This window comes from Myotis myotis, unplaced genomic scaffold (genome assembly GCF_014108235.1).
Source record: "Myotis myotis isolate mMyoMyo1 unplaced genomic scaffold, mMyoMyo1.p scaffold_m19_p_2, whole genome shotgun sequence".
NCBI lineage: Eukaryota > Metazoa > Chordata > Mammalia > Chiroptera > Vespertilionidae > Myotis > Myotis myotis.
The window spans coordinates 175,482,870-175,510,189 of record NW_023416324.1 but is presented as its reverse complement, the minus strand read 5'-3'; the positions used below and the strand labels follow the sequence as shown (position 1 = coordinate 175,510,189).

General features: G+C 46.3%; 2 protein-coding genes across 5 annotated transcripts in view; both read right to left on the bottom strand.

Moving 5' to 3' along the window:
* On the bottom strand, nt 1-23,427 carry LAMP3 (lysosomal associated membrane protein 3). Of its 2 annotated transcripts, none has more exons than XM_036352615.1 (6): nt 23,279-23,427; nt 18,186-18,937; nt 16,505-16,633; nt 8,805-8,862; nt 6,298-6,468; nt 1-1,422 (listed from the first exon to the last, which is right to left on the bottom strand). In XM_036352615.1, exons 1-6 carry the CDS (start codon nt 23,325-23,327, stop codon nt 1,289-1,291), a joined length of 1,293 nt encoding a protein of 430 aa, XP_036208508.1. In that variant the 5' UTR covers nt 23,328-23,427; the 3' UTR covers nt 1-1,288. The 2 variants fall into 2 exon arrangements, with proteins under 2 accessions (XP_036208508.1, XP_036208507.1); XM_036352614.1 differs by lacking the exon at nt 1-1,422 and adding an exon at nt 3,885-4,690.
* Nucleotides 23,428-25,221: 1,794 nt separating this feature from the next.
* The window catches only part of MCF2L2 (MCF.2 cell line derived transforming sequence-like 2), a 219,257-nt gene continuing 217,158 nt past the window's right edge, over nt 25,222-27,320 (bottom strand). Inside the window, exon 29 of one of the 3 annotated variants that reach the window (XM_036350596.1) lies at nt 25,222-25,507. The gene's annotated coding sequence lies outside the window, so the exon portion shown is untranslated. Of the gene's footprint in view, nt 25,508-25,848; nt 25,909-27,320 lie in introns of those variants that run through there. The other 2 variants (XM_036350595.1, XM_036350594.1) reach the window with 2 other exon arrangements.

Here is a 27,320-nt window from a genome sequence, read left to right as displayed (position 1 = left end):
ACTTGAATCATTCTTTTACTAAAGAATGCTAGAGGCATGTTATCTTTATGTTAATGTCCTGACTTAGTTCCTTTCTTTACCAATAAAAACAAGCATGAAAATTATTATTATTATTTTGGGGGGGAGGGCAGGCTGCTCTACAGAATAAAGTGAACTAAAATAGATAATGTGGCTATGAAAATGCAGAAGTAGCAAGTTACCACTAGAGGGGGATCTACATTCAAGAAAGAAAAGTTGGTTAGCCGTTAGAAAATTGCTGTTTTCAAAGAAATAAAAAAACACCTTGACTTTACTCTATTTCTTTATCTGGAGAGCCACAGCTAAACAATCCCATTAAAACAATCCCATTGTCACTGATGTGACAGAGCCCCCCCAGGCAGCGCTTAGGATAATTTGTTCCTGTAGGCAACTTGGTGTAGTGAAAACACAGGAGACCTTGGTACTAATGGGAAGTCTAATCCTGGCTCTGCCACCTGTCAGCTGGGTGGCATTTAAGTGATTCATTTTGTTCAATCTGAGTTGGCTGTTCTAGGAACCATGAGAATTAAGTGATGTAAATTACATAAATTAAATTATGTGTACCTAGTGTCTGGCACAGATATGTTCAATAATTAAGGGTCATTGTTACTATTTCTTGCTTGTTTCTTTATTTTGTTGTTCATAGCTATCTAATTCTTAGTCTTTAGTGATTGTGGAACAGAAGTCGTCCAGATAAAAAGTGAAGCTGATTTGCTCCTCTGCTGGTGTCAGATAAACAACCTAGGCCACCTGTAAAGTGTTCTTTGGATAGGCCTTTTAACGTGGAAAGGATTTAGTAGATGCCAGGCATGTTTGTCATATGAAACATAAGCAGTAAAATATTGTGGTTCCACTTTTATAGACAAAAAGAGGCATTTTTTTTTAATGGAAAAAATCAAGGATAGAATAAAATCCCTAATGTGAACACAGTAGCATTCATTACACTTGATGCTTTGGTAAATTGGAGGCATATACCACTTTACATAAGTCATGTTAATTTAATATATCTCAAATGTTGACCTTGAATGGTTAAAATATTTGGAAGGAAACTAGGAAATACTCTTAAACAGTTCACTCGCTCTTACATAAAATGAAAAAAAAAATCTTAGAAATTGATGTGCTGCTTGAAGTTAAATCAGAAATGACTTAGTTTTTGTGAGAGGTGGTTGACATTGCCGGAAGGGCCCACACTCTAAGGGAAGCCCCCAATACCCTGGAAACGACGGAAGAATTCTCTAAGCTCCATTCTTTTCTTTCCCCTGGGCACCCATTAGATTCTCTGGTATCCAGATGATTCACGCCTTAGGCGGATTCCATAGACAATCAAACCCACAGCGCAGAGACCCAGCACGATGGCCCCAATCACAGGAAGGACAATTGTGTAGTCAGAGGAACACTCGTCCACTAAGAGAAAAAACAAATACAATAGAGCGGGTGAGGTTTGATGAGGGCCGACTGGAAAGCAGGCGAGAGTAGGAAGTCTAAGCTTTGGAGTCAAACCTGGGCTTGACCCTTTTTTAATTCCACCACTAACTGACTGGGTGAACTTGGGTAAGTTATTTAACCTTGCAATTTTCTCTTTTCATAAAGTAAGCAAAATTATATAAGGCTAGTAGCCATATGCACGAATCAGTGTGCCAGTAGCTCTCTGCAGGGCCTGGCCGCTCCGTGCCCGCTGCCCAGAGGCCCTCCGCGGCCAGGGTGGAACGCGTGCCTTGTCACCGCAGCAATGAAGCAAGCATTCCTCCTGGCCGCTCATGCTGCCTGCTCTCAGCAGCCGCCCCCCCCCCCCCCCCCGGGACTGGGGGACTCCGGCAGGGCTGAGAGGACTGGACACTGCCAGCTTTGTGACAGAGTGACGGTTAATTTGCATATTACCCTTTTATTAGATAGGATTGTTGGAGGATTAAGTAAGATAACCTTATCTTCTCAGCAATAGATATTCAACAAAGTTAGTTCCATTTTCTTCCAGGTGTGCTCTCTGCAAAGTGTGATGTGCTTACATAAAAGAGATTGTGTCAGAATGATACTGTTGTAATAAACCTAGTTATTAATATCAGGAAAGCAGCGAAGGGAAGGCCCGATAGTATAGGCATGCCATTTGTGCAGCTTTGCCAGAAGCTGCAGTTTAGCACACCCGGGAAGCCACTGGTCTGTTCCTGACAGATCGCTGGGGGAAGGGACTGGATAGGGGGAGAAAATACACGCATGCCCAGTAAAGTCTGGGTGACCTAGGGAAGGGACTTGTCAGTCACCCCTGGGAACAGGTCATTGGCCAGAGTAGGCATGGCCCCTGCAAGCACGGGAAGTTTTGGAATATTTAATCCACTAAACAAAGGAATTCCCTCTCTAAGCTCCTGGTGCTCTTGGTTCTCCTGGGACTCTTGTGGCAGGGGGCACGCTCTCTTGGCTCCCCTGCACTCACCCCATGGCCCACAGCCATGTGGGCCCCACATACTGGACAAATGGACTGCAACTAGCCTAATGTTAAACCGGACCCAATTCCAACAAGGAATGAAAAATCTGGAGCTGGCTTTGCTTCTAGCCCTGCTGAAGCCCCGGTTATGCTTCTCCCAGGACTGGATTAAGGAAAATGGGCCTTGGGAAACCCAGGGGTGTACTTCCACGCAAATAAAAATCACTCATCCTCCCGTGCACGTCTCAGAAAGTTCTTTTTCTTGAGCTATCGTAAGGACCCCACCCCCAGCACCCAAGTGGGGAAGGGGATACCCAATATTTACTAGTTATTCAGATGAAACCTTTGTTCTTTTTGATGACTAGAATGTTACTTCAAAATAATTTTATGGGTAATTAGTTTGGGGGAGTGGGGTCCGGTAGATAACAGGAGTCTACGGAGCAGTCATCACCTCAAAGAGCTCGTTACAGACGACAGAAAGGAAATATTAAGCCTAAGTGAGCGGGCTCTCTTTCCCTCTCCTCTCGATTTGAAGTCCATCCGCTGTGGAGACGTCTGGACACACTAGAAGATGAACCTCCTGTTAGTCACGCTGGTTAGTGGCAGGCTGAGTCAACACCTCGTGCTCTGCAGTATGGGACCTTCAAGGCCACCGGAGGCAGGACCGGAAACGGGATCCAACAAGGGGCACATGGAGAGAGATGGCATCTCTCCAAAGCCAAGCCCTGGCTGTTGAACCCGAGTCACTTTGGAGAACACCGGGCCCTCACAGCCCCGATTTTTCATCAACATCTCCTGCTCTAAAGGACTTCCTGACACTCCTGACGCTGTCCGGGGCTCTCGAACCTTCTTGAGGCTGCTGTGTGCCCTCCCCACCGCCTCACTTCTGGAAAGTGGAGAGAGCTGAAACACCTCCAGGGAATGCCAGCACACGTCCTAGATAAACAGTGGCTGTGGAGTTGTTGCCAACTTTCATAAACCTGCTGTGAAGAGTAATGAATAGCACCTTTGGAAAGTGTAGCAAAACAAGAAACTTCCTGTTAGTAAAGGCGGCGAACATCCAGACAGCCATGACTCGCCTCTTTCTCTAGAATAAAAACCCCACTTCTCCTGTAAACAGACCACGTAATAGAAAACCAGGAACAACATGCCAAGCCTTATTTTAATAGAACTTTCCCTCCAGATAGCAATCACTCCCAATCAGGAATTTCCCAGTTTATAACATTTTTTTTTTGGTAAATGTTTGCTAAAAAAGGGAAGTGGGACACAATCTGGGTAGATCTACCTCTTCTGCTCTCCAGTTCTGATTGTTTTCAGGCTTGGCCCCCCCACCCCACCCCCAGAATGGCCCAAATCAACCAATTTATGAGGATAGACTAGAATAAGAAAAACAGAGAGAAAGCAGAAAAAAACGTGTTAAGAAGACAGACAACAAATGAAGGTGAAGGAATTAAAGAGCTAACATTTATTGAGCTTCTTTTGTTTGCCAAGGTCTTTAGTACACATTTTACATTTTAAAAAAATGAAGAGTTAGAAAGTTTTCTAGTTTTTAATGAATAGTACATTACAGTAGTGCAAAATATGTCTTTTTAAAAATGATAGTCTATTAAGACTATCTGTAATTTAAGTAAGTCAAAATTTGGGCAAAACCAGGAGTTTAAAATCAGTTTAGAGTGTATTTTGAAATGGACTGTTTTTGTAAAAAGGTAATATGCATAAAAAATACTGGGTAGTGAGACTCTTAAAAATGTATAAGAAAAAGCAATGCAATACGAAGGTGTCCTTCCCACAGTTCTCCCTTCGGGTGTCGGCTCTGTCCTCACACGCACCCTACGCGTGTCCCTGCAGCTTGTTCCCAATGCTCACCTGTTATCAGGTGTGGAGGATGGAATTCGAGCCCAGGAGGCCGGCCTCCCCACTCACAGGAGAAAGCAGGAGAGGCTGCATTTTGGCCAGCCTTTGGGTGGCCTTTTGGTGGAAAGCTGGGTTTCCTAATCAGACTGCGAGGGTGGGAGAGGCAACTAGAAGAGTCGAGCCCTTCGCTTTCGGCTGAATATGAAGCCAGAATTCCCAAGGCCTTAACCCCACACATTCTGAAGGAGCAGGTGTTTCACATGCGTTCATATCCTCTACCGGGCCTCTCTCTGGCCACCAGGCATGCTGTTAGCAGAACGCCAAGCAGTCCTGCGATACTCAGACCCACGGCCACAGGGATTTCTCTCTTGTTTTTGTCTCTGAAGCACTCGTCCACTGTAACTGAAGTCAGAGTAACAGGTGTTACAGGCTAGCACGACGCTGGGATCCATCCTGCCCCTGCCTGCCTCCGCTTTGCAGAGAAGGAAACCAAGGGAGGGAGGGAGCTGCTGGGCCCCCCACCTGCTGCCTCCGACATACTGATAGGTGCAAACCAGGAGGGGAAGGGTCAGCAAAATGGTCTGACTGTGTGCTTGGGGTCGCTTAAGGAGTGTATGTGTATGACATTGTAGATACCTAGGCCCCATGTGGGGCCCAAGAAATGATGATTCAGTGGGTTGAGGTGGGGCCAGGTCATTCTGATGCAGCTGGGAGGCAGAGCCAACTGGGAGGAGCATTGGTGTGGTCTAGAGCAGCGGTTCTCAACCTGTGGGTCGCGACCCCTTTGGGGGTCGAACGGCCCTTTCACAGGGGTCGAACGACCCTTTCACAGGGGTCGCCTAAGACCATCGGAAAACACATATCTAATTACATATTGTTTTTGTGATTAATCACTATGCTTTAATTATGTTCAATTTGTCACAATGAAATTGGGGGTCCCCACAACATGAGGAACTGTATTAAAGGGTCGCGGCATTAGGAAGGCTGAGAACCGCTGGTCTAGAGGGTCAGGAGCAGAACTGTGTCTTGACTCCCAAGTTACGGTAAGCCCTGGACCCATGGTTCCCAACGCAGGAGACAGGGACGTGCACCAAATCACACGGCCCCAGTTTCCCATTCAAACTCTGTGCTTCTTAGCGGGGCTGCTGGACAGCCTGGGGCTCCAGGATTTGAGGGAGGAGGGGGTGAGAATGTGGGAGTAGGAGCCCACTGTTTGGGATGACCATTCTCTGTGGCCAGGCTGAGCATTTACACGTGAGTTATTATGAGGGGGGCGTTTCAGAAACTGAAGTTCAATGCCTGGACATACGTAGAAATCCTTGTAACACTGTTTTTCCAGCAAAAAGGGGCTTTTGGGGAAAGTTACCCTGGTCTGTCCCTGGCCTTCCTTCTAGGACCTGCTTCCCTCTGCGGTGGTTAAAACTCAAAGCAGAAGTTACATGGAAACTAACACTAACTATGAGGAAATGGTGTGCGATTGGGAAGAGGGGGTCCAACCGATTACATTTCTATCTTGGATCATGCATTTTTCTCTTTTCCCTCTGTAAGTGGGAAAGAATCTATTCTGAAATCTTGAATTTTAGACATCACTAACACTCAGGATCTTTAAAGTGTTCTCCAAACACACCTGAGTTTACTAGTACTCAACAGCTTATAAAGGGGAGGTTGAAGATGGCGTTTTCTGGCGTGTGTGTGTGTGTGTGTGTGTGTGTGTGTGTGTGTGTGTTTAAATGACTCAGACAAGGACAATATATTCTGCTATGGGACAGCAGTAGACATGAGTGGCTTAAGGTATCTGGTTCTGTGGTTGATATTGACTCATAGAAAGATGGTAGGAGGGAGGGTTGGCCCTAAGAGCTTTGTGGAATCATACTGTTCTAGAAAGCTCATGTGACTCTTATCCCTTTGACAGCTTCAGACAAAAATAACAAACAAACAAAAAACATACCTTGAAACTACCCATGGGTCTCTGAAGTTTATGTTTGTGACATGGCGAGCCCTTAACTTACCATTTCCAAAGTGGTCATCTTCGAAATCGAAGGCTTGAAGTTGGACATTCATTGTCTTCAGTTGAAGGTGGGCTGACAGCTGGATGCTCTGCTCAGTCACACACTTGAAGGAATGCCCGATCACCGTCTCAAACATCATTGCAGAGCTCTTCATTCCTTGGTAAATTTTCTCTGAAAACAAAGGTGAAATAAAGGCATATAAGAATCTCAGCGTATTATCTATTGAGTCCCAGCGATTGCTGGGTGGCCCGGGTACAGTTAAATGGCCTTCCTTAGATGCGGCTTTCTGGAGTTCTGCCTTCTCCTCGTGAAAAAATCACCACTCTCCTGCATTTCGGGGACTTTTTCTGGTGCCCTGTTTGCAAATCTTGTGTGAATTTTGGGACACCCTATATAAACCTGGCTTTCCAGAGACACACTGTAGACTCTTGCATTTGTACCTGCAAATGTCTTACATGATGTACTGAATTATCTGTGTACACTGCTGTATCACGTGTTATATCCCAGGGTAGGCTACGACTACCCCCCACTTGCTAACATTACAATGGTCATTACAACTAATTACTCTTACTAATAGCCCCACCACCACCTACATGAGCATCATCGTTACTGTGATATCATACGGGTACAGCTCCAGTGCTACTGCTGAGCCTTGCTTATTAGACCCAGAGTTGTTTTATCTCCTCCCTCGGCCTCTAAATTACTTTCTGGCCTTACTTTCCTTTCCCCTGCCTCTTGAGACATTACTACCCTATTATTGGCTAAAATTTGGTCCATACCTAGTGATAACATTAGCTAATTTATCTTAGCAGTCACAGTATTTATTCCCAGCCTATATGAGTATACTCGTCTAAGCGAGGTAATGTATGTGAAAGTGAGTTATTGACTGAGACATCCGACTTACATTTTACCCATAATCATTGACCACACTCTCCTGAACAATATCAATATAATATAGCTCATATTTAAAATAGACATTTCTCTTCCTGGCAGATTTGGCTCAGTGGTTAAAGTGTCAGCCTGCCGACCAAAGGGTCATGGGTTTAATTCCCAGCCAGGGGCACATACTTCAGTTGCAGGTTCCATCCCCACCCTGATCCAGGTGTGAGCGGGAGACAACCAATCAATGTGTCTCTCTCACATTGATTTTTCTCTCTCTCTCCCCTTCTCTTCTCACCCCTTCCACGCTCTCTATAAAATCAAGGGAAAAGATATCCTTGGGTGAGGATTAAAAAATAAATTGATTAATAAATAAAATAGACATTTCTCCACATTTTCATTTCTTGGCACGTCTCTTTAGTGTAAGTTCCTTACTAAGATAATAGAATTTTCAAAAGGAGAAAACAGACATGGAAACTCCTAGTACAGTACCTGGCACAGAGGAGGTGCTCACTAATGATCTTTTTACATAGGGTGTCCCAAAATTCACGCAAGATTTGCAATTGAATTGAATTGCAAATCTTGCGTGAATTTTGGGACACCCTATATAAACCTGGCTTTTCAGAGACACAGCTGAGGCCTCTGAGAAACTCACCGCCTTGATTGGGAGCATTGCTTTTCTAGGAGCGAACATTATACAAGTCCTCTCAACTTGCCCCACGGGGCACCTCTCCATACAGCAACCAGGTGAACCTTTAGACATGTAAATCTGATATGCCATTTTTCTGATACACCAAACGCTCCAATGGCATCCTTCCACACTTTAGGATAAACTCCACAGTCCTCGCCTTGCTTTGCCCACAGGCCCTGCCTGCCCTGGCCTGGCTGCCATTCCCACCTCATCTGCTGCTTGCTCACTGGTCTCTACTGGTCCCTGAACACACCAGCATGTTCACTCCTCAGGCCCGGGCACCCGTTGTTCCCGGCAGCTGGAAAGAGCTCCCCCAGGCCCAGAAGTCCCCATATCCCTCTGCTCAAACCTCACCTCTTCAGAGAGGCCTTCTTCCCCAGAGGGCTCCCCGAAGGCCCTTACTAAGTAACTTCCCAGTCCTCCCCACCCCACCCTGCTTGTGTTTTGCTCATAGACCTTATCACTACGTAACTGTGTATTATAATTTAATGTGTCTGTTTACGGTCCTCTCTCCCCTTCTGGAATGAAAGTTCCCTGAGAGCAGAGATGATACGCTTAGATAATAATGGATTCCCACTGTATTCCAGGGCTTGGCACTAGCTGGCACTAACTACATTTTTGTGGGATGAATGCATGATTACAAGAATATAGAATAAACTGCACCATCAACAATGAATCTGTCCAAGGTTACTACGCTCTTAACAGTCACTGGTAATGATTTCTGACATAAGGTAGTCCAACCTCCTTTGTGAGCAGATGAGCAAACTGAAGTATGCAAAGAGGTACGAAGTTCCCCCCAAATTATAAATACTGTGGGCTACTCTCTCAGACTGTTTCTCAAAAGCTGCATCAAAGACTCAAGAATTCAAGGGGGTGAAGAATGAGCTAACCAGAACCAGTGTCCTTGCTGGTAGACCAGCCTTCTCTAGCTTCTTACCTGGATTTGAGATGGTCAAATAGGCTCCCACTTCACTGATATAATATGAGTTTTCATCCTGTAAAACATCACTGTGTTAATCATTGGGTAGTCTCTGTTTTTATGTTTAGGATTCTGGCGCACAAACAGGATCCCAGCTATTAAATCTTTGATATAAGGGTTTGGGCTGCGATGGTATGGAGCCATAATTGTGTTTGACATTTTTTTTTAAGAAGTAGGGATACTACACGATAAACAAATAGTACATAATGGCTTGCCCCCGGCCCAAAATTTCTCTACTGCATGCTTGTTGCTAAAGCCTGACATGAAATTTCCACCAGTACAAGTTGAGTCCCTTCAGTGGCACCAAATTTCCCCCCTAGAAAATGTAAGTCCATCTGGAAGCTGGATGAGTTGGAGGAGCATATAGTAAGCTTTTGTAATTAATGTTTTATGTTGGGATTCAAACTGAGACCACTCATCCTTAAGGCTACTGTGGGTGGATTTTATCAGGTCCATAAACTCTCTGGGGAAAATAGTGCATGCAAAATTTTGCCGGCATTTTTCTGGGTAGAGTGTCAAGTGCTTTCAACAGATTAATGGATTCATGTTTCCAAAATGGTAACATGCGGCCACAGCAAGCGATGCTGGGAAGAAATGGTTTACCCTGAGATCACTGGGTGTTCCCTACAAGAGGACCCCAGGGGGTTGTGCTCAGCAATATGCCCAGAGATTGTCCTTTTTGGGAAAACAAAACAAATTACAAAACAGCCCAATAACCTCTAGAGAGACCGAGGGAGTGAAACATCAAAGGGAACTAAACTGAGACATGAAAAATTAAGTTTTAAAAAGAGGTTTTTACTTTTTAAAGTAGGTGATTATTGTTTTGAAACATTGTTATTGTTTTTGAAACATTCATTAGAAAACTATCCACAAATAAGAGGGGCAAGAAATGGTAGAGCAACGAGAATTTCAAATTGAATTACCTTTAGAAGTTTCAAATCTAGGCATTAAAGAAATTTAACAATAATAATCTTGACTACAATACAGCCCATTTGTATATTGTTAGTGGATGAAATAATTCCTTATACAATATAAGAGTTCCAGAAATACAAACGCTTTTAGAAGGTCACTACTATTGATACACTGAGCCCTAGACTTGCACAAGGTCATAGCTCTAATAGGTAGCAAAAAAATATGACCTCAAGCTGCCTGTCTCCAAATGTAGCCTTTGGCCTCTCTTATAATCACTCTAGACCAGGCATTGCTATAAGTCTGGGGAGAATAAGACCTGGCTCCTTCCTTCAAGGTGCTCAGTCTCAGGTCTCAGAGGTGAGTTGAACAATGTGCCTGGACCATCCATTCATTTTAGCGAGGAACATCTGCGCGTCGGTCCCTTCTCGGGTTGCTTCCACATACCGTTTATTCAGATTTTATCTGGGTTCCCTTTCGGTGCAAGAGACACTTGGATACACTTCAGTGCCCAAAGTCACTCTTGCAAGACCCCTGCTCTATCCTAAAGGCAGGGCGATGCATTGAAAGGCTTTAAGCAGGACAGTGACATGAGCATGACTTTGGGAAATTGCTTGGGCTGCCATGTGAGACTGATATAAGGAGCAGCAGGAAAAGAGTGGTTGAGGCCAGTTCTGAGCCCCATGAGAGACCTCCTGAATGTTCCCCTTTCCTGTGGCATCTCCTTGATCCATCCTCACATGAAGAAAGGATGCCATATCTATATACATATAAAAGCCTAAGCGATCGTAAACCATTCGAATGGTCGCTATGATGCGCACTGACCACCAGGGGGCAGATGCTCAATGCACAGGCATGGAAACATGGAACAGACTGATGAATCTCACAAGGAAATGGGGAGGGGGAGGGTGGGAAGAGATTAACCAAAGATCTTATATGTATACTAGAGGCCCAGTGCATGGATTCATGCACCGGTGGGGTCCCTCAACCTGGCCTGCGGGGATCGGGTCGAAACCAGCAGTCTGACATCCCCCAAGGGGTCCCGGATTGCGAGAGGGCACAGGCTAGGGCAAGAGACCCCACCAGTGCACGAATCCGTGCACAGGGCCTCTAGTAATTCTATAAAAGTTTCACAGTTTACTAAGCACATGCTTTTACCTACACTGCCTCCTTTGATCTTCGTAATAACCCCCTGAGACAGAATAAATATTATTAGCTTGTTTTACATCTCAGAACAAATAGGCTCAGAAGTTAAGCATCTAGCTCAGTTCTCATTGTTTGGAGGTCAGATAAAACAAGCACTGGTCTGCAGGATCCTGCCGAATCCTCCATTCTTAGCTTGCAGGTCATATATGTTTAGGGCAGTGGTCGACAAACTGGCTCGGCAAATCGCGGCTCGCGAGCCACATGCGGTTCTTTGGCCCCTTGAGTGTGGCTCTTCCACGAAATACAAGCTCTTCCATAAAATACTGACTTCTGCGCATGGGCCACGAAGTTTCAATCGCACTGTATGTGCGTGCCCGCACGTGGTATTTTGTGGAAGAGCCACACTCAAGGGGCCAAAGAGCCACATGTGGCTCGCGAGCCACGGTTTGCCAACCACGGGTTTAGGGGATGGGCTGGATTTGGTCTGGGGGCCATAGCTTGTCGACTCCTGGTCCATACCACCAATGAAAAACAAGGTTGCTAAACCAATCAATTGCTAATGAAATGATATAGAGTGGCTTACCTCCTATTTGGGAGAATAACATGTTACTAAAATTCTTTTAATACTATTTTGAAAATATCTCTTTGTTCCCTTGCAGCCTAGTTTGGATTGTTGAATCTTTGTGAACATTCTCAAAATTTAATTTTTTTTATTTACTTAGTGGAAGAATGGGGATCATAATAACACGATTTACCTCTTAGGTTGATGGGAGGATTAAATGAAGGAATCCATGTAAAAAACAGAGTCTTTACTCAAATTTTACCTGGTGTTATTAACCATGCAACAATAAATTAGATTGTCCCTCCCCAGTAAACTTCTCTCACTGAAGTCAAATTATATATTTTTTAATCTATTTCCTAGATTCAGATCTATAATAGGAAAAGAGAGCAAGCCAGTAAGCTAAGCTTCCATAGCTCTATTGATTAAAGAAACTGAAAGCTCAGCTCCAGGGGATAGGGGTCGGTGGACAGGGGCAAAGACGTGGGAAGCTTCAAGCAGGTGCCAGACTTAACCTAAAACCCAAGGGAAGTTACATGCCATACGTTCTTCAGTTTACAGTGTCTGCTTTTTCTTTGACGCCCACACCCATGCGGTCATTCTCTGCCAGATGCTTTTCTTATCTGGGGTTTGGTTTGGAGAATGACAAACATCTCCCATGCCAGATTCGTGACAGACAAAATGAAAATCCTTTGTGGACCCATCAACATTGACAAAAGGGGGCCAAGGTCTCCTAATGTCGTATATGGCACTTACAGCAGGGCCATTTGAACCGACCATTTGCAAAAGTCCCATCTCACTACTCAACCAATGGGATGCTGACACTGCCGGCATCAAAAGGGAGCTCTGAAATATCTCATCAAAGAGATCCTAATTCCTCAAGGAACCTAAACACCCTCCTTAGCAAAGGACAGAGTCCAGAGCAGACGGGGCTTAGAGCAAGCCCGCCAGTCAAGCCTGCTCAGGAAGGCAGCACGCCATTGACCACAGGCCCGGGGTCCTCTCCTTTGCTTCTGCAAAATGTACTGTAGGAGTTTCATAGTTACAGATGTTCAGGATGTGAATTTTGTCTTCAACATCGATCAGGTCTTTTTGCTCAGCATCGTGTGACTAGTGCAATAGCCAAAGGGCCCAGTTCTCTGTGAAATTTAGACTCACTCCTTTATTGATTTATTTCGTCATCAAACACTTGCTATGTGCTATGTACCAAGTCAGGGCTGGGCACTAGAGAGAGAAATGTGAATGTCATAGACTTGCCTTCGTGATGGCAGAAAGTGTGACGAGGGTCCTAATGGAGGTGGCGGAACAACAGATGGAGGCTCAGGGAACCAAGAGAAGAGTCTCCCAGTTTTACCTGGGATGGAGGTGGAGTGGGGAGACTTCTTAAGGTGAAGATAATTGAGTTGAGCCATCTTAAAGGATGAATGCAAAAGGGGGGTGAGGGGTGGAAGGGGCATTCCAGGCAGAGGGAAAGTGAAAGGGAAAACAGAGCATAAAATGGTACCATATACTTGGGAAGCTCTAAATAGTGCCCTCTGTGCTGGTAAGAGTTCTCAGGAGTCTATAAGCTAAGAGGACTCTGCAGGCCCCTGGAAACACTAGGTGGGTTAGCAGATTTCCAGACCTGAGCTGGCCAATGCCCTGTGTAGCCCTGTTGCCCCCCCACCCCCGCTGGGTGACTGGTTTCTCCCATGCCCTGGAGCTGCCCTGCCAACCAGGCGTTGTGTTGAGCACAGAAAGATGAACTCTACCCAAAGTTACTGAAAGGTGTTTTTAAAACGAACTATCTGGCAGGAAGGAAGTTGGCAGGGGAAGGAAGGTATATTTATCTTGCACCTGAAGGGTCTGAACAACTTTCAGCAAGTCACTTCAGTCAAATGAGAATTGTCCCAGAAAGGTTTTCGGTTCTTTAAAAAAAAAAATGGAACTAAAGAAAATAAGAAAGGAAACCTACCTCTCCTAGCCCGACTATGGGCCAGAGACCATGCTTAGCACTTGCACATATGCTAGTCCACTGGCCCCGCCAGCCGCAGCTGTGCTGTGGCTGCCTCGCCTGGGGAGGACGGGCACTCCCTAGCCTTCCTTTTGTCTCCTCTCTACAGAGGCCTTATTAGCACCTGCACATACGCTGGCCCCGTTCCCCCTGGGCTCGGTGAACTACACAGGAGAGGAAACAGGCTCAGAGACAGTGAGCAGCTTGCCTGTGGGCACATGGAAATCACATGGGAAATTAGAGTCTTGACTGGACAACGGCATCAAATGACAGTATAGGAGGCAGATTTTTCTCTGTTTCTGTCACTATATTTAAATTTTTAAAATTACAAATTATTGTCCATGACCTAGAACCTGCAGCTATAGCTTATATTTCTTTTCTTTTCCTCCATAATGTCTAGCTCAGTAAATTCTTATTGATAAATTGGTTGAAAAGCAGGCTAGCTAATCAGCTTCCATTTATCATTCCACAATCTGGTTGTCACTTATAACATTTACTAGAGGCCCGATGCACGAAATTCATGCAAGGGGCTTGGCCCCCTCCATCCTGGCTGCGGCCTGGGGGCCTCTGCCTCGCCCCACTGCCTCGGCCCTGCTGCTGCGGCTTCGTCTGGAAGGTCATCCGGAAGGATATCTGGAAGGATGTCCGGTCTAATTAGCATATTATGCTTTTATTATTATAGATTATATTATAACTAAAATATACTCCTGTTTTCCAAGGCTCTCTTTTTCTCTAGAGCACGGGTTCTCAACCAGGGGTGACTTTGCCCCCAGGGGGACATTAAGCACTATCTACAGACATTTTGGGTTGCCACAACTGGGGTTGGCGTCTAGTAGGTAGAGACCAGGGATGGTGTCCCCACAAGGTAAAGGAACTGCCTTTTTCTATTTTTTATATAAACTCTATTGTGTTGGGTCTAACAAGGCACTATTTAAAAAAAAATTTTTTTTTTTAATTTTCTCCCATAGCACTTAAGAGATATTTTGTAAAGACTTTGCTGTAAAGATTTTGTAATAAAACAGTCTAAGGGCTCCTTCTCCAACATTACCATTTTTAAAAAATGTTTTAAAAGGCTAGAAAACAACTTATGTATATTCTGTATATGTATAGCAGCACATTTCATTTATGAAAATATGTTCTCAGAATATTTATTTACTAATATATTTATCTTAAGCCATGTCTTATGTTGAGAGTGTGACATTGTTGGAATAATCATTGAAAATGACTAACATGAGGCCCTGGCCAAGTAGCTCAGTTGGTTGGAGTGTCGTCCTGATACGCCAATGTTGTGGGCTCAATCCCTGGTCAGGGCACATACAAGATGCAACCAGTAAATGCATAGATAAGTGGAACCACAAATTGATCTCTCTCTCTCTCTCTCTCTCTCTCTCTCTCTCTCTCTCTCTCTCTCCCACAGAGATTCATCTAAGTCCAAATGTTGCTACTGCGCCTGTTGAGAAACACTGGAGTAGAACACAGCAATATTTGAAAAGTAGCTGACTGAGCTGTTGAGCCATTTCTCTTGTGGACGAATCTAGATGGCTTTCCTGCCTTCATGCATTTCACACAGCTCACCTTTTAGGCAGAAGGCACCACTCTGGGGTCCACAGATCAAGTACGGCCTCAGCTATGTTTTGTTTGGCCAGGAGAGTGCTCAAGTTTTTAAAAATGTGTTGGCAACACTTAAAAAATCATGTGCTTTTATAAAAGGATCTCAATGTTTGCCTTCCTTTGAACAATCAGAAGCTCAGGCAACATTGGTCTCATTATCACCTGAGAGAGGTAATGTGTATAATATTTAACAACTGGTGCAGTAGGGCAGTGCCCGCCATAAAAGCCCCACCACTGGCCCCACCAACCCCAGGAGGGGAGGACTGGCACTCCCTAGCCTTCCTTTAGTCTCCTCTCTACAGAGGCCTTATTAGTTGCCACTTATCATCTCATACTTACTCTAATGTTTTTCTTATGCAGATTTAATGGAAATCTCCTTTCACATCAAAAGTGGAAAAATATTTTCGCTGCAAGATGTGGAAAAAGACATAGAAGACCGAAGGTCATAGGGTGCAAATGCAAACTCCTTCCAGAAATGTTGAGAGCACTTGGTTATGTGAGTCCTTGCCAACATTAAGTATTATTCTACTTAAAAATCTTTGTTAATTGAATCAATTTAAAACATTTTATTTTAAAGTAAGAAAAATAAATAAATTACCAGCCCTGGCCAAGTAGCTCAGTTGGTTGGAGTGTTGTCCTGATACGCCAAAGTTGTGGGCTCAGTCCCCAGTCAGGATGCAACCAGTAAATGCATAGATAAGTGGAACAACAAATTGATCTCTCTCTCTCTCTCTCTCTCTCTCTCTCACCCTCTCCCTCTCTCTCTTTCTCAGTTCAATCATAGTTCCTGGTTATTGAACATCTACTTTCCTTGTATTGGACAATGCTCTTTACAGAAGTGAACTTGAATTCCCTTCCCCCATTTTTCAAGCGATAAAATAAACCTCAGACCAGTTGAGTTGCCTGCCCGATGTCACAAGGAGAACGAGTGACGCTCTGGCCTCACGCCCGTGCTCTTCCATTCTACTCTGTTGTTCACGCCCTCCCAGGAAATGGTCTAGAAAACCAGGGCCTGGTTAGTCCCTGAGTTTTGCCTGCTGTGGCTGGAAAGACCCATTGTGACATTTGGTTTTTGTCTCAGACTAATCTTGTTTCTCTGGTGCTCGCTGGGAACTCCTCTGGGTCTATTCATCTCTACAACTTCCTCCTTGGGTGGTTTGCAAAGGGCACCTGCTGCTGGGTTCCCCAGGCCAAGTCTCCCCCAAGAGGCATCAAAAGGCCTTCTGAGCTGCACAGAGGAGGCGGGAGGGGGCCGAAGGCAAACATAAGATGTCGACACTTTCCTCCTCTCCATCTCCATGCCCCTCATTCTTATCAGAGAACATCTCAAAAGGCCCTGAGATCTATTTCCCTGGAACTCAAAGTGAAGTGTGGGCCCCAGAGGGAGCCGAAGGAGGAGAGATGTTGAAGCCGGTTCCTGTGAAGGAGCTCAGTCCTCACCTTGGTGAAGGTCAGGTTCACAAATCCGCCCTGGAAGTTCAAGAGAAGGTTGGAATTTCGGAAGCCACAGTTCCCAGAGGCTTGCGTTGCATTGGGGTCGATGTTGAAGTACCTCTGAGGTGAAAAAACCTAAACCAGATAAAGTAGATCAGCTCTTGTCGATACAGAAGACAAGTCTAGCCTGGGGAAGCAAAGGCACAGACTAATAAGTGAGCCTGAAACTCAAGGCTAGCGGGGGTTCACTTGAAAATTTCAAAGTCCCTGCATGACGCCTCACATTTCCAAACTGTTAGGTTCAAAGGATTCTTTAAAGGAGTTCTCCCTCAGAGAGGAGCTCCTGGGTAGATAACTCATGGCAGGTATATTCCTGATAAAGATTTGCTATGTAATGTACTTCAGTTTCAAATGTGGAAGTTCTGTTTGAAATCATAAAAACTGTGCAAAAAAGCCTTAGCCGGTCTAGCTCAGTGGATAGAGCATCGGCCTGTGGACTGAAGGGTCTCGCGTTCAATTACGGTCAAGGGCACGTACCTCAGTTGCAGGTGTGGGAGACAACCCGTCGATGTGTCTCTGTCACATTAATGTTTCTCTCTGTCTCTCCCCCTCCTATCCCCTCTCTCTAAAAATCAATGGAAAAATATCCTTGGGTGAGTATGAACAACAATAAAAAAAAAACTGTACAAAAGAAGAAAGTACAGTTTTGTGGTGATTCCTTTAGTAAATCAAATCATCTCAGTTTCACCGCCATCCCCTCCAATCTTCTTGTTAATCTGAATTTTCCGTATTCATGTCCCAGCTGGCTGGAACCACGGAGACCACCTAGTCCAAACCTCTCACTTCACAGGACAAGTTGCTGAGGCTGGGAGGCCATCAGGCGGGCAGGGCGGAGTGGGATCAACACTGAGCACCCCGAATGCTCTGCCTGTGGTGGCTAAACGTGAGGGGAGTGTGCGGGAGGCCACTGCTTTCCCAATACTGCCATAAGAGTGCACCAAGGAACGCGGAAGGCCCAGGGACCTTGGGCATTAGCAGGGCTGTGTTGAGATAGCGGTGGCTTAAAGCAATTTCCTGACCTAATAGCCTCAGAGTAAATGTTTACTGGACCTTACTGATGTTTACTGATCTTTACTGACCTTAGAGACGGTCTGTCTGCTACCTGTTTGCCGTGCTTTACTAAGGGCAAGATGTGTATCTAAAACGGAATAAAAAGCGGATAAGGCCAGGTTTCGGTGTGTCACTCCAAGAGAGAGGTCTCCTCCTGGCCCCCCGTGCCTTCTAAATTCATATTTCTTGTATAGTATTTCACGTGTCCGTCGGCCCCTCCTTCAGACCCCGAACCCTAGCCGTGCAGGTTGCAGCAGCTGTGCATATTTAAATTTTTGGTGAGTGCCTTCCTCTCTCCCAGCTGTCACTGTCGGTTTCTATTTTTACACATATTCTAAAACAGATTCACCTACTCCTTTGGAGCAGCGGTCGCCAACCGGTGGTCCGTGGACCACTGGTGGTCTGTGAGGTCCGAAAGGTTGGCGACCGCTGTTTTAATGGAGTACCTTGGAGGAAGGGGTGTTCACGCTATTTATTTCATGAAAAGATGCGGATGCAGGGGAATGCTCATTCTTGGCAAGGAAACTCCACTCAAACCTTTTGAAGACAGTGTTATAGTCCCGAGGCCCCAACTTACCGACTCCGTGTCTTGAACCATCAGCTGTATCCCCATCTCTGCTTTGATACAGAGCCTGCTTCCATTTAGAACTTGATAAATTCCAGTCTTGGCTGGTGATGGCTGAGGTGCCAGGGTGGGCCCTGGGGCTATGGTGGCAGGGGAGGCTGTGTGGGTGGCATTGTGTACAGCTGTGGTTGTGACCAGGGCATGGGTGGGTTGAGTGGGCTTCTGACTGGTTGTGTTGAGGTGTGGTGAGGTGGACAAAGTTGCTGGAAGGGTGGTCTGGCTACTGGGTTGGGTGGTCTTCCCAGTTGTGTGGCTGACAGTCGATGGGTTGGGTCTAGTTGTATGGGCTGGTGGGGTGATGGTGGGGGGCAGTGAACCAGGAGCTGTACTGGGGCCGATTGTAGCCTCGGTGACGGGAGCAGCCGTGTGTGAGTTGTTGGGTGTGGCCAGGGTTGTGACTGGAGTGTGGATTTTTGGGCTGGTGGATGGGGTGCTGTTCGTAGTTAACAGAGAGGTTGTTGTTAGAGTTTTTATTGTTGTGTCTGTCGTTGGGGTCTCAGAGTTGGAGGTTGTGGCAGCTGTTTGAGAGGAGACGTGACCACCCGTTGAACTTGCTGCTGTACTTGTGTGAGGCACTTGGCTAGTCCGTTTCAGGAAAGAAGGTTTTGCTGTGGCCTGTACTGTTGCTGCTCTTGTAGGTTGAGAAGAGCCTGTGATTTCTGGAAACCCTGTTGCTCTTACTTGACTGCCATGATGCAAAATCACTGCAAATTGGGGAACAAAAGTGATAACATTCAACTAACAGCTCACAAAGATCTCCCTCCATTCTTCGTTAAAAATTAACATACATATTTCCAGATTTGGGGGAAAGTTAAAAGCATATAACGGTCAAGTGAAGATCACCCAAGATTCTACCACAAGGCCACAACCGTAATTGTTTTGGTCGTACCCATGTTTTTTTTACAAGGATGTGATCATATTGCATCTAGCCCCTGTGTCTTCTCTATCCAACCCCCCTTGTCTAGATGGGGTGTGGTGCTAACACACCAAGTGATCACACTCAGCGAGACAGCTAAGTGTCCATTCTTCTTTCCCCGTCTTCACCTGTGAAGACAGTTCCTGGGAAGAGGGTGTTCCTGGGTAGAGCACAGCTGTGTTGACCTGACTCAGCTGGGGCAGTGTGAAGGGTGGTAATAAAGAGTCACAGAGTTGTACATAAAACAGAGTTTGCATAAAACCATATAATTCAAGAGGGATCTTAAAGATCTGCTAGTCCAAACCCTAATCAGATGTGTAAATTGGACCAATGAGTGGCCATGTGTTTATCTGCTCTATGCTTGATTACCTCCAATGATGGGAGAGTCAGTACCCTTTCATGTTTTATCTTGCCGCCAGTCTTTCTAAATATAGGTCAGTTCCTGTCATTTCCTTACTTAACCTCTGAGTGGCCTACCCTTTCTCAAGTTAGAAAGAAAATTAAACCATAATGGCTTTGATACACCTGGTGGGCTATCCTTCATGTTTTGGCTTATAAGGGGCGGGCAAAAGTAGGTTAGATTACCAGCCATCATTACCTAAAGGTAAGTCATAAGTAAGAATACAAGATAATAACAACAATAATACAAATAAATAAGACAATAACTAGTAAATAAATAATAATGCAAGGATAAACTGTGTTTTGCATACTTAAACTGTCAACCTACTGTTGCCCGCCCTGTATGTCAGCTCCTCAGAGTCCTCCCTGTCCCCCTTATGTAAACTAGCTCCCCATCCATGACTCTCCGTCACAGAGTTGTATTTATTTGTTGCCTTCACTGCACTGATCACAACTTGTAATTCTATAAGGGGATGGAAGACAAATATTTAACGATAAGCCTGGCCAGACAGTGTGTCCCAGCAGAATATCAGCTGTGGTTAAATGTTTACTTATTGACTTATTTGTTGATTGCACACCTCTCCCACTGGATTAGAAGCAATCTTGAGGTGGGAACGGTGCATATTTTTTCACCACCAGTGTCTGTGCATAGGAAGCATTCTGTGGCTATGGACCAGATGAATAAATAACTGAATGAGTGAATGAGGGGAAGAGGACTGTAGACCTCTAGGATGTTTGTAAGGCTCAAAAGAGTTGGTTTAAGTGAAAGCCTTCATGGAGCATTAAGCAGTGTGTATTATTGTCACAGGCTCTTGGGCTATTCTTGAAGAAGGCCTGTGGCTCTTTTCAACCAATAGCTCTATCCTTATCTCCCTCCAGGCACCTCGCAAGCCAGAAAAGGGGACAAAGTGCAGATGATGTTCCTCGGGAGTTTGTGATGAGGTACAGCGAGAGATGGCATTGTGTCTTCAAAGCTGTGACTTCATCGCATTTTTATAAACATTGGAGATGTAGCTGCCAGGTGCTAGGCAGCAACTTGGGAAAAGACAAAGGAGATCTCTCTCTGAGGGTATTTATAGAGTCCTGAAGTTCACATCTAATGAAAATCACCCCTAAACTCCTTTTTTAAAAAACATATTTTTAGCCAGTCAGCATGGCTTGGTGGTTGAGGTGGACCTATGAACCAGGGTTGACTCCCAGTCAGGGCACATGGCCGGGTTGCCGGCTTGATCCCCAGTGTGGGGAGTGCAGGAGGCAGCCAATCAATGGTTTTCTCTCATCGTTGATATTTTTACCTCTCTCTCCCTCTCCCTTCTCCTCTGAAATCCATAAAAATATATTTTTTAAAATGCCAACACTTAAAATATATATAGGCAGTGGGTGAAGTAAGGGCAGGGCATAACTCAGAACCTGTCGACCCTCCCTCTGCTAAAAACAACGACACAGCCACGGAGTCACACACTGATTTGCCAAGCCCCTCGCCTCCCAGCATCTCCTCTCCAGAATTCAGGAGACTCAGCAAACAAGTACCCCAGGGCCTGACCCAGTACTGACTGGGACTCCTCTAGAGAATGAGCCGCAGGAAGAGGCGGGAGAAGGTTTTGGTTCTCCTACAACCTGCAGGCTCTGGGAAAGTCAGTGGCCACACAAGGGCCTCTTCTCTAGGTGTTTCCCAGATGGTCAGTCCTTCCCAGATAGCCTTTGTTTGGCTTCCCTGCTGCACCCAATTTCCCAAAAGTGTAGAAGCCTCCTGTGAGCCAAGCTTCATGCTGGCGCTGGGGGCACTTTGTTCTCAGGGGCTCAAAGCCTCAGGAGGCAGAGCAGGCCACCCCCCTCCACATGACAAGTGCTAGGAGGTGGGGGAGGAATCCAACTGGAGGAGAAGTTCCTATGTGCCTATGGGCAAAGGCACCGAGGCCTCAGAGCCTGGCCGGTCTGGAGAAGAGCAGGAGATCAGCATGGCAGGGACATAAGGAGGGTGGGGAAGGGGGGTGTGGGAACGGGGAGGTGGGGTGGGGGCACAGCAGCAGGCCAGGCAGGTCTTGGGGCGACACTGTGCACATGGTGGCTGGAGCTGCAGCTGACCTCCAGAACCACGAGGAGACTTTGGGCAGAAGTCGCACATAGGATGGTGGGTCCGTGGTCATGAGCCCCCACACCAGACCTGGTCCGTGTTCCTTCCTCTGGACTTGTTTTCACATCAGAGAGAAAGGAACATTTATCCTGTTTAATTCACTGTCATTTGGGGCTTGTCTCTTATGTGCAGCTGAACCTAAACTTTAAATGACACAAATTTGATGCCCTCGTTCCATGAGGGCGGAATTTGAGACAAGGAAGCAAAGGGACTGGACAACGCTTACCCAGCTAGTTTATCTCAAAGCTGTGTCTCTCCTAGCAGAATGCCTAATGGTTTTCTCATCTCCAATTCCACAGGTATTTCTCGAACCCACGTGTGCAGGTGCAGTAGTGCAGAGCCTGGACGGCAAGCCGGGCTTTCGCGATGCCAGTCTCAGGGCTGTCGCCCCGAGAAAGTGCTCTGGCCAGCGGAGGGGCCATGAGCAAGCCTTTACCCAGCCTCAGGACCCGCCTGTGGCAAACGGGGCCCCTTCGCACGCTTCATTCACTCAGGTCCCCTCTGAGAACCCGCAGCAGCTCCTCTCACACTGCGTTTACCCAGCGCCCGGGGCATTCCTGGACCTGTCAGTCATCGGTCAGCCATGGACTGGCTCTCACGCACCGGTCAGCGAGGCTTACTGCCAGACTGAGATCTTCTGCTCTTCTATTAGCTTGCCCTGCTAAGTGAAATGGCGACTTCCCTTCTGCCTCCAGCAGAATGTGAAACTCTAATTCTGAAAATGTGGCACCAGAATACACAGCTGGTCTGATCCTTCACCCAACTAACTCCCCTAACAACTGATGTCACACTCCAGTGCCGCTGTGTCCCCCCTTGGAGCCCGTCAGCAGGGCCGCGTGGACAGGGCTCGTCCCCTCGCGTGCTCAGTGCAGTGGTTCTGGGAGGGACTGCGGATTAACCGGCAAACCTGATCACGGCACCCGAGAGGACTCCGTGTCTTAGAGGGAAAGCGTTCTTGGTGAAAGCAGGGGGTGGGGAGATAAAACAGTCACCGAAAGCTCAGCTTCCCAGACAGGCTCTCTGATCCCAAGTATAACGGTGACATTTAAAAATCTTTGACGCCCTGGCTTACCCCTTCTGGAAATGGCGCGACTTGTCAGATCACACCTCATTCATCTTCTCAATTCACTGCCTATGTAGTATCAACATGGCATTTCCACTTGAGGAAAACAGGAAAAGCAAGACACGGGGTGCTTTCCCCAGACAAGGTAGCAAGAGCCCCATGGCTAAGTCCCGGCTCCCAGCTCCCCCTCTTAAATATAAGCGATCACCACAGACTCTCCCTGAGGAGGTGCCCCAAACCCATCTGGGAACCAGGGCCAGGGTCACTGTCTTCTGGGGTTGCCACCTGCTCTGCCCAACGCACAGAAAACCACTCCACACATGGAAGCCCTTGGAAACAATGAAGTGCGCCCACCTGTGTAAGCTAATAAGATGGAGACAAGACGTTGGGAGCCACATACCCACAGTAAGGGAAGCTACCACAGCTCCCCAGTGTGTCCGGTCTCACCTTGGTCAATGGCACCAAAGTGCAGTTCAGTTTACTAGGACCAGGCATTGGCAGGGTCCCTGTGCAAAGGCGTGTATGTCACTCACCGGCCAGGGACAGGAAGAGCGCCATCGCTGCAGGGAGCTGCCAGGGCATGGCTGGGAGCCGGGGCCTGGGACTCCGGAGGCTGGCGCTGCTGCTTCGCGGTGCCTTGCTCAGCACAGCTGGGTTTCCTGAATGGCCCGAGGCTATTCCAGTCGGCTTCCTCCTTCAGGTGTGGCTGAGAAGCCGGTCATTTACATAGTGAGAAGTCGCTGAAAGGCCCGCCCCCATGGGGAGGGAACCACAAGTGTCCCTGGGGAGAAAGCAGGCACTTTCATCTCAGGCTCTAGAGCAGTGGTTCTCAACCTTGGCTGCACATTAGAATCACCTGGGAATCTTTTTAAAATCCTGATTTCTGGGCCTCATCCTCCGGAAATTCTGTTTCTTTGTTACTAATGTTGTGGCCCCACCCCATAACAAAGAAACAGAATTTCCAGGGGATGAGGCCCAGAAATCAGGATTTTAAAAAGAGTCCCAGGTGATTCTAATGTGCAGCCAAGGTTGAGAACCACTGCTCTAGGGTTTGGGAGGGTGGGGGGTGGGGGGTGGGGATGCCCCTCCCCCTAATTTGAAGGGCCTGAGATCATTTCTCCACCAGAGGTGGGAGTCTGAGGCAGCGCCCGCCCCTTCTCTCTTATGGTGGGTCTTCCTTTTCCTTAAGACCTTGAATTAAGCCAGAGATGCCTCTCAGCCAGGGGACCGTCAGCCCCTCCGTCATGAGGGTGGGCAGGAGTCTTAGTGGTTAGAGCTCAGTAGCATGGTCCCTCTCCGTGAGCTCACTAAATGTCTGAGGCAGCCATGGCCGCCTCACCTGGGGCCTCACCTGGTGAGGAGCAGGAGAACTGAGTGTGGAGTCAGGGAGATGTGGGCTAGAACCTGGCCTTTGCAACTCCGCAGCTGCACGACCTGGGGTGACCCCTCGGGCCTCGGTTTCTCCTGCTGTATAATCTGCTGTATAATGGAGACAACAATGCCTACTCCCAGGTGGCGTTACAAACCCAAAGTTCCTGGGACACGAAAACGACTCAGTATCTTTGAAAGGCAACCTTTTCATGTCTTATATCCTTCCTCTATTAAATTAGCCAAACAATGGAGGATTATCTCTCAGGCCTATGCATCTGAGTGAAGAATATACATTCGTGGCCTATAGTATTACTATCAGTAGAATGAGAGCAACACAACACAGGGGCGTGTGTGTGTGTGTGTGTGTGTGTGTGACAATTCATCCCGTAACAACGGTCTGTCCTGTTAAATGTTCTGTGTGCACTTAAGAAGACTGTTGCTGGAAAGGGGCCCTGGCCCTGTGCGGGTCTGCTGGGCTGGCTGGCAGTGTGTGGGTTCTTGACTTTGTGCAGGAAACATCTCACAACATGAGTCCAGGTGAATTTTAGAGGATGTTTATTAAGGCAGGGACAGTGAAACAAGGAGGGACCTAGGACAGAAGCAGCAGCAGGGGAGGACAGGGTGGGGAAATGAGCCCAGGCTGGGCAGCTTTGGCTCACTGAGAAGTCAGAGAAAAGGGGGCCTTGGAGACAGGGTCAGGGGGTAAGGCTGGGATGGGCGTCTGCTGCCCACTGCTCCCCTGGTTACAAGTCTCGTAGGGACCCTTAGAGTTTAGAGATTCGTGCCTGTGGGGGAAGAAGCCGAGGGGAGAAGGGGAAGGAAATGTTTTTCCTTAAATTTCAGGTTAGATCTTGCCTTGTGAACTCAGCTCTCTCATGAGTTCAAGAAAAGTTGTGCATTTGTGCATTTTCCAGATTTTTTAAAATCTCGCACGTGTGGAGATAGTTCTCCTTCTAGCTTTCCACATCTCAAGCAGAAGATATTATTTTTAACAGCAGCATGGGGTTCCAATTCATGTCAGGACAATACTTTATTAATCAGCTTTTTATTATTTAGTATTATGTCTGTTATCCATCGTTGCTTAACAAATGACCCCACAACTTAGCAGCTTAAACCAAACATTTATTATCTCATGATCCCCTGGTAATGAATTCACAGGCAGCTGAGCTGGGTTCTTCTGGCTCTGGGTCTCTCATGAGGTTTCAGCCACGAAATCAGCTGGAGCTGAAGCCGCTGGAAGGAAGGCCTGGCTGGGGCTGGAGAGCCCACCCCCCAGGTGGCTCATTCACGTGGCTGTGGGCGTGGGGCTTCAGTTCCTGCGTGTGGGTCTCGTCATGGGGCAGCTTCAGTGTCTTCTCAACACGGTAGCTGGCTTCTTCCACGGTGACTAACTCAAGAGGCAGAATGAGGAAGAAGGCAAATGCTTTTTATAACCCAGTCTTGAAAGTCTGTTACCATCGCTTCCACCACATTCTATTGATCACAGTCACTGTCACTGCCCACACTCAAAGGGAGAAGTACCAATTTGGGGATAAATTTTAACACTACCACAGACATTTAGGTTGTTCCCCATCTTCCGCTACCTGTTTTCCCATTAAAAGCAATGTGAGCCCTAGCTGGTTTGGCTCACTGGATAGGGCGTCGGCCTGCAGATGGAAGGGTCCCAGGTTCGATTCCGGTCAAGGGCACATGCTTGGGTTGTGGGCTCGGTCCAATGTGCAGGAGGCAGCCAATCAATGATTCCTTCTCATCATTGATGGTTCTACTTCTCTCTTCCTCTTCCTTCCTCTCTCTGAAATCAATAAAAACATACATATTTTTTAAAAAGCAATGTGAAAATGAACACCTGTCTATATCTATATATCTCTGTTGTTTTGTTTATCATTAAAATAAAGTCTTAGAAGTGGAATTGCTGGATCAAATCATATACATATTTTAAATTTTGATAGCCATTGCAAATTTTTTCCTAAAATCTAGTACTAATTTACACCCTCACCAGTGGTGTATGACAGTATTGGTTTTGTTATAGTCTCTCCAGTACTGGAGGTTATCAAAGTTTTAAATGTTGGACTGTCTGTTAATGAAAAAAAGATTATCTTATTGTTTTGCTGCTTTTTGTATATTTATTGGATTTTAAATTTCTTTCCTGTGTATATTCATGTCCTTTGCGCATTTCTTTTTCTATTGTTGTTGTTATCTATATATATAAAAGGCTAATATGCAAAGTGTCCCCTCAGGAGTTCGACCGGGAGAACAGGAGTTCGATCACTTGCTATGACGTGTGCTGACCACCAGGGGGCAGTGCGGAACATGGTGGGCAACCAGCAGCGGTGGGGTGCTGAGGGAGTGAGGGAAGGAGAAGGCAGAGAGGCAGGGAGGCAGGAAGGTGGGGAACCTAATCAGCCCTAATCACCAGCCAGGCCTAGAGACCCTACCCATGCATGAATTTCGTGCACCGGGCCACTAGTTGTTATTGATTTGTAAAAGCTCTTTATGTACCAAGGAAATAGTCAGAGACATATGTTTTAAAAATGTATTATGGCCCTGACCAGGTGGTTCAATTGGTTGGAGAGTTGTCCTGTGCACCAAAATATTGTGGGTTTGATCCCCTGTCAGGGCACATGCCTATGTTACAGGTTTGATCCTTGGTTGGGGCATGTACAGGAGGCAACAGATCGATGGATCGATGTCTCTCTCTCTCTCTCTCTCTCTCTCTCTCTCTCTCTCTCTCTTTCTCTCTCTCTCCCCCACCACCACCTTCATCTCTCTCTTAAAAAACAACAACAAATAAACATCTTCAAGTGAGGTGTTAAAAAATGTATTAATGATTTGACCTTTTGTTCTTTTTTCTACCTATAAGTTTTTGCTTCTTACATAGCCTAATTAATCAAAATTTTCTTTTAGTTTTCTTATAGTTTTCGTCTGGAAAGACTTTATCCCATTCAACATTACATTTTAAATGCTTTGACTTTCATGATTCCTTTAAGTTACATATTTGAACAATATGAATTATACTGAGGGATGAGGTAGACACTATTTTTTCCACATTGCTATCCAGGGATCCCAGCAACACTCTCACACATAGTTTATCTTTTTTGTTGTTGTTGTTCAGAACTAATTTGAAATGCATCTTTCCATACTCTAAACTCTGAGATGTATCTGGGTCCATTTCAAGATTTTTATACTCTGTTCCTCTTATGTTTA

Excerpts from the sequence above, each read along its gene's own strand:
- LAMP3 (XM_036352614.1), bottom strand. The coding sequence starts at position 23,327 with ATGCCCTGGCAGCTCCCTGCAGCGATGGCGCTCTTCCTGTCCCTGGCC. Across the intron at positions 16,634-18,185 it reads TGGTTCAAGACACGGAGTCG|GTTTTTTCACCTCAGAGGTA; the intron begins GTAAGTTGGGGC and ends TATCTGGTTTAG. Across the intron at positions 8,863-16,504 it reads TGAACCTGACCTTCACCAAG|GATGAAAACTCATATTATAT; the intron begins GTGAGGACTGAG and ends GATGTTTTACAG.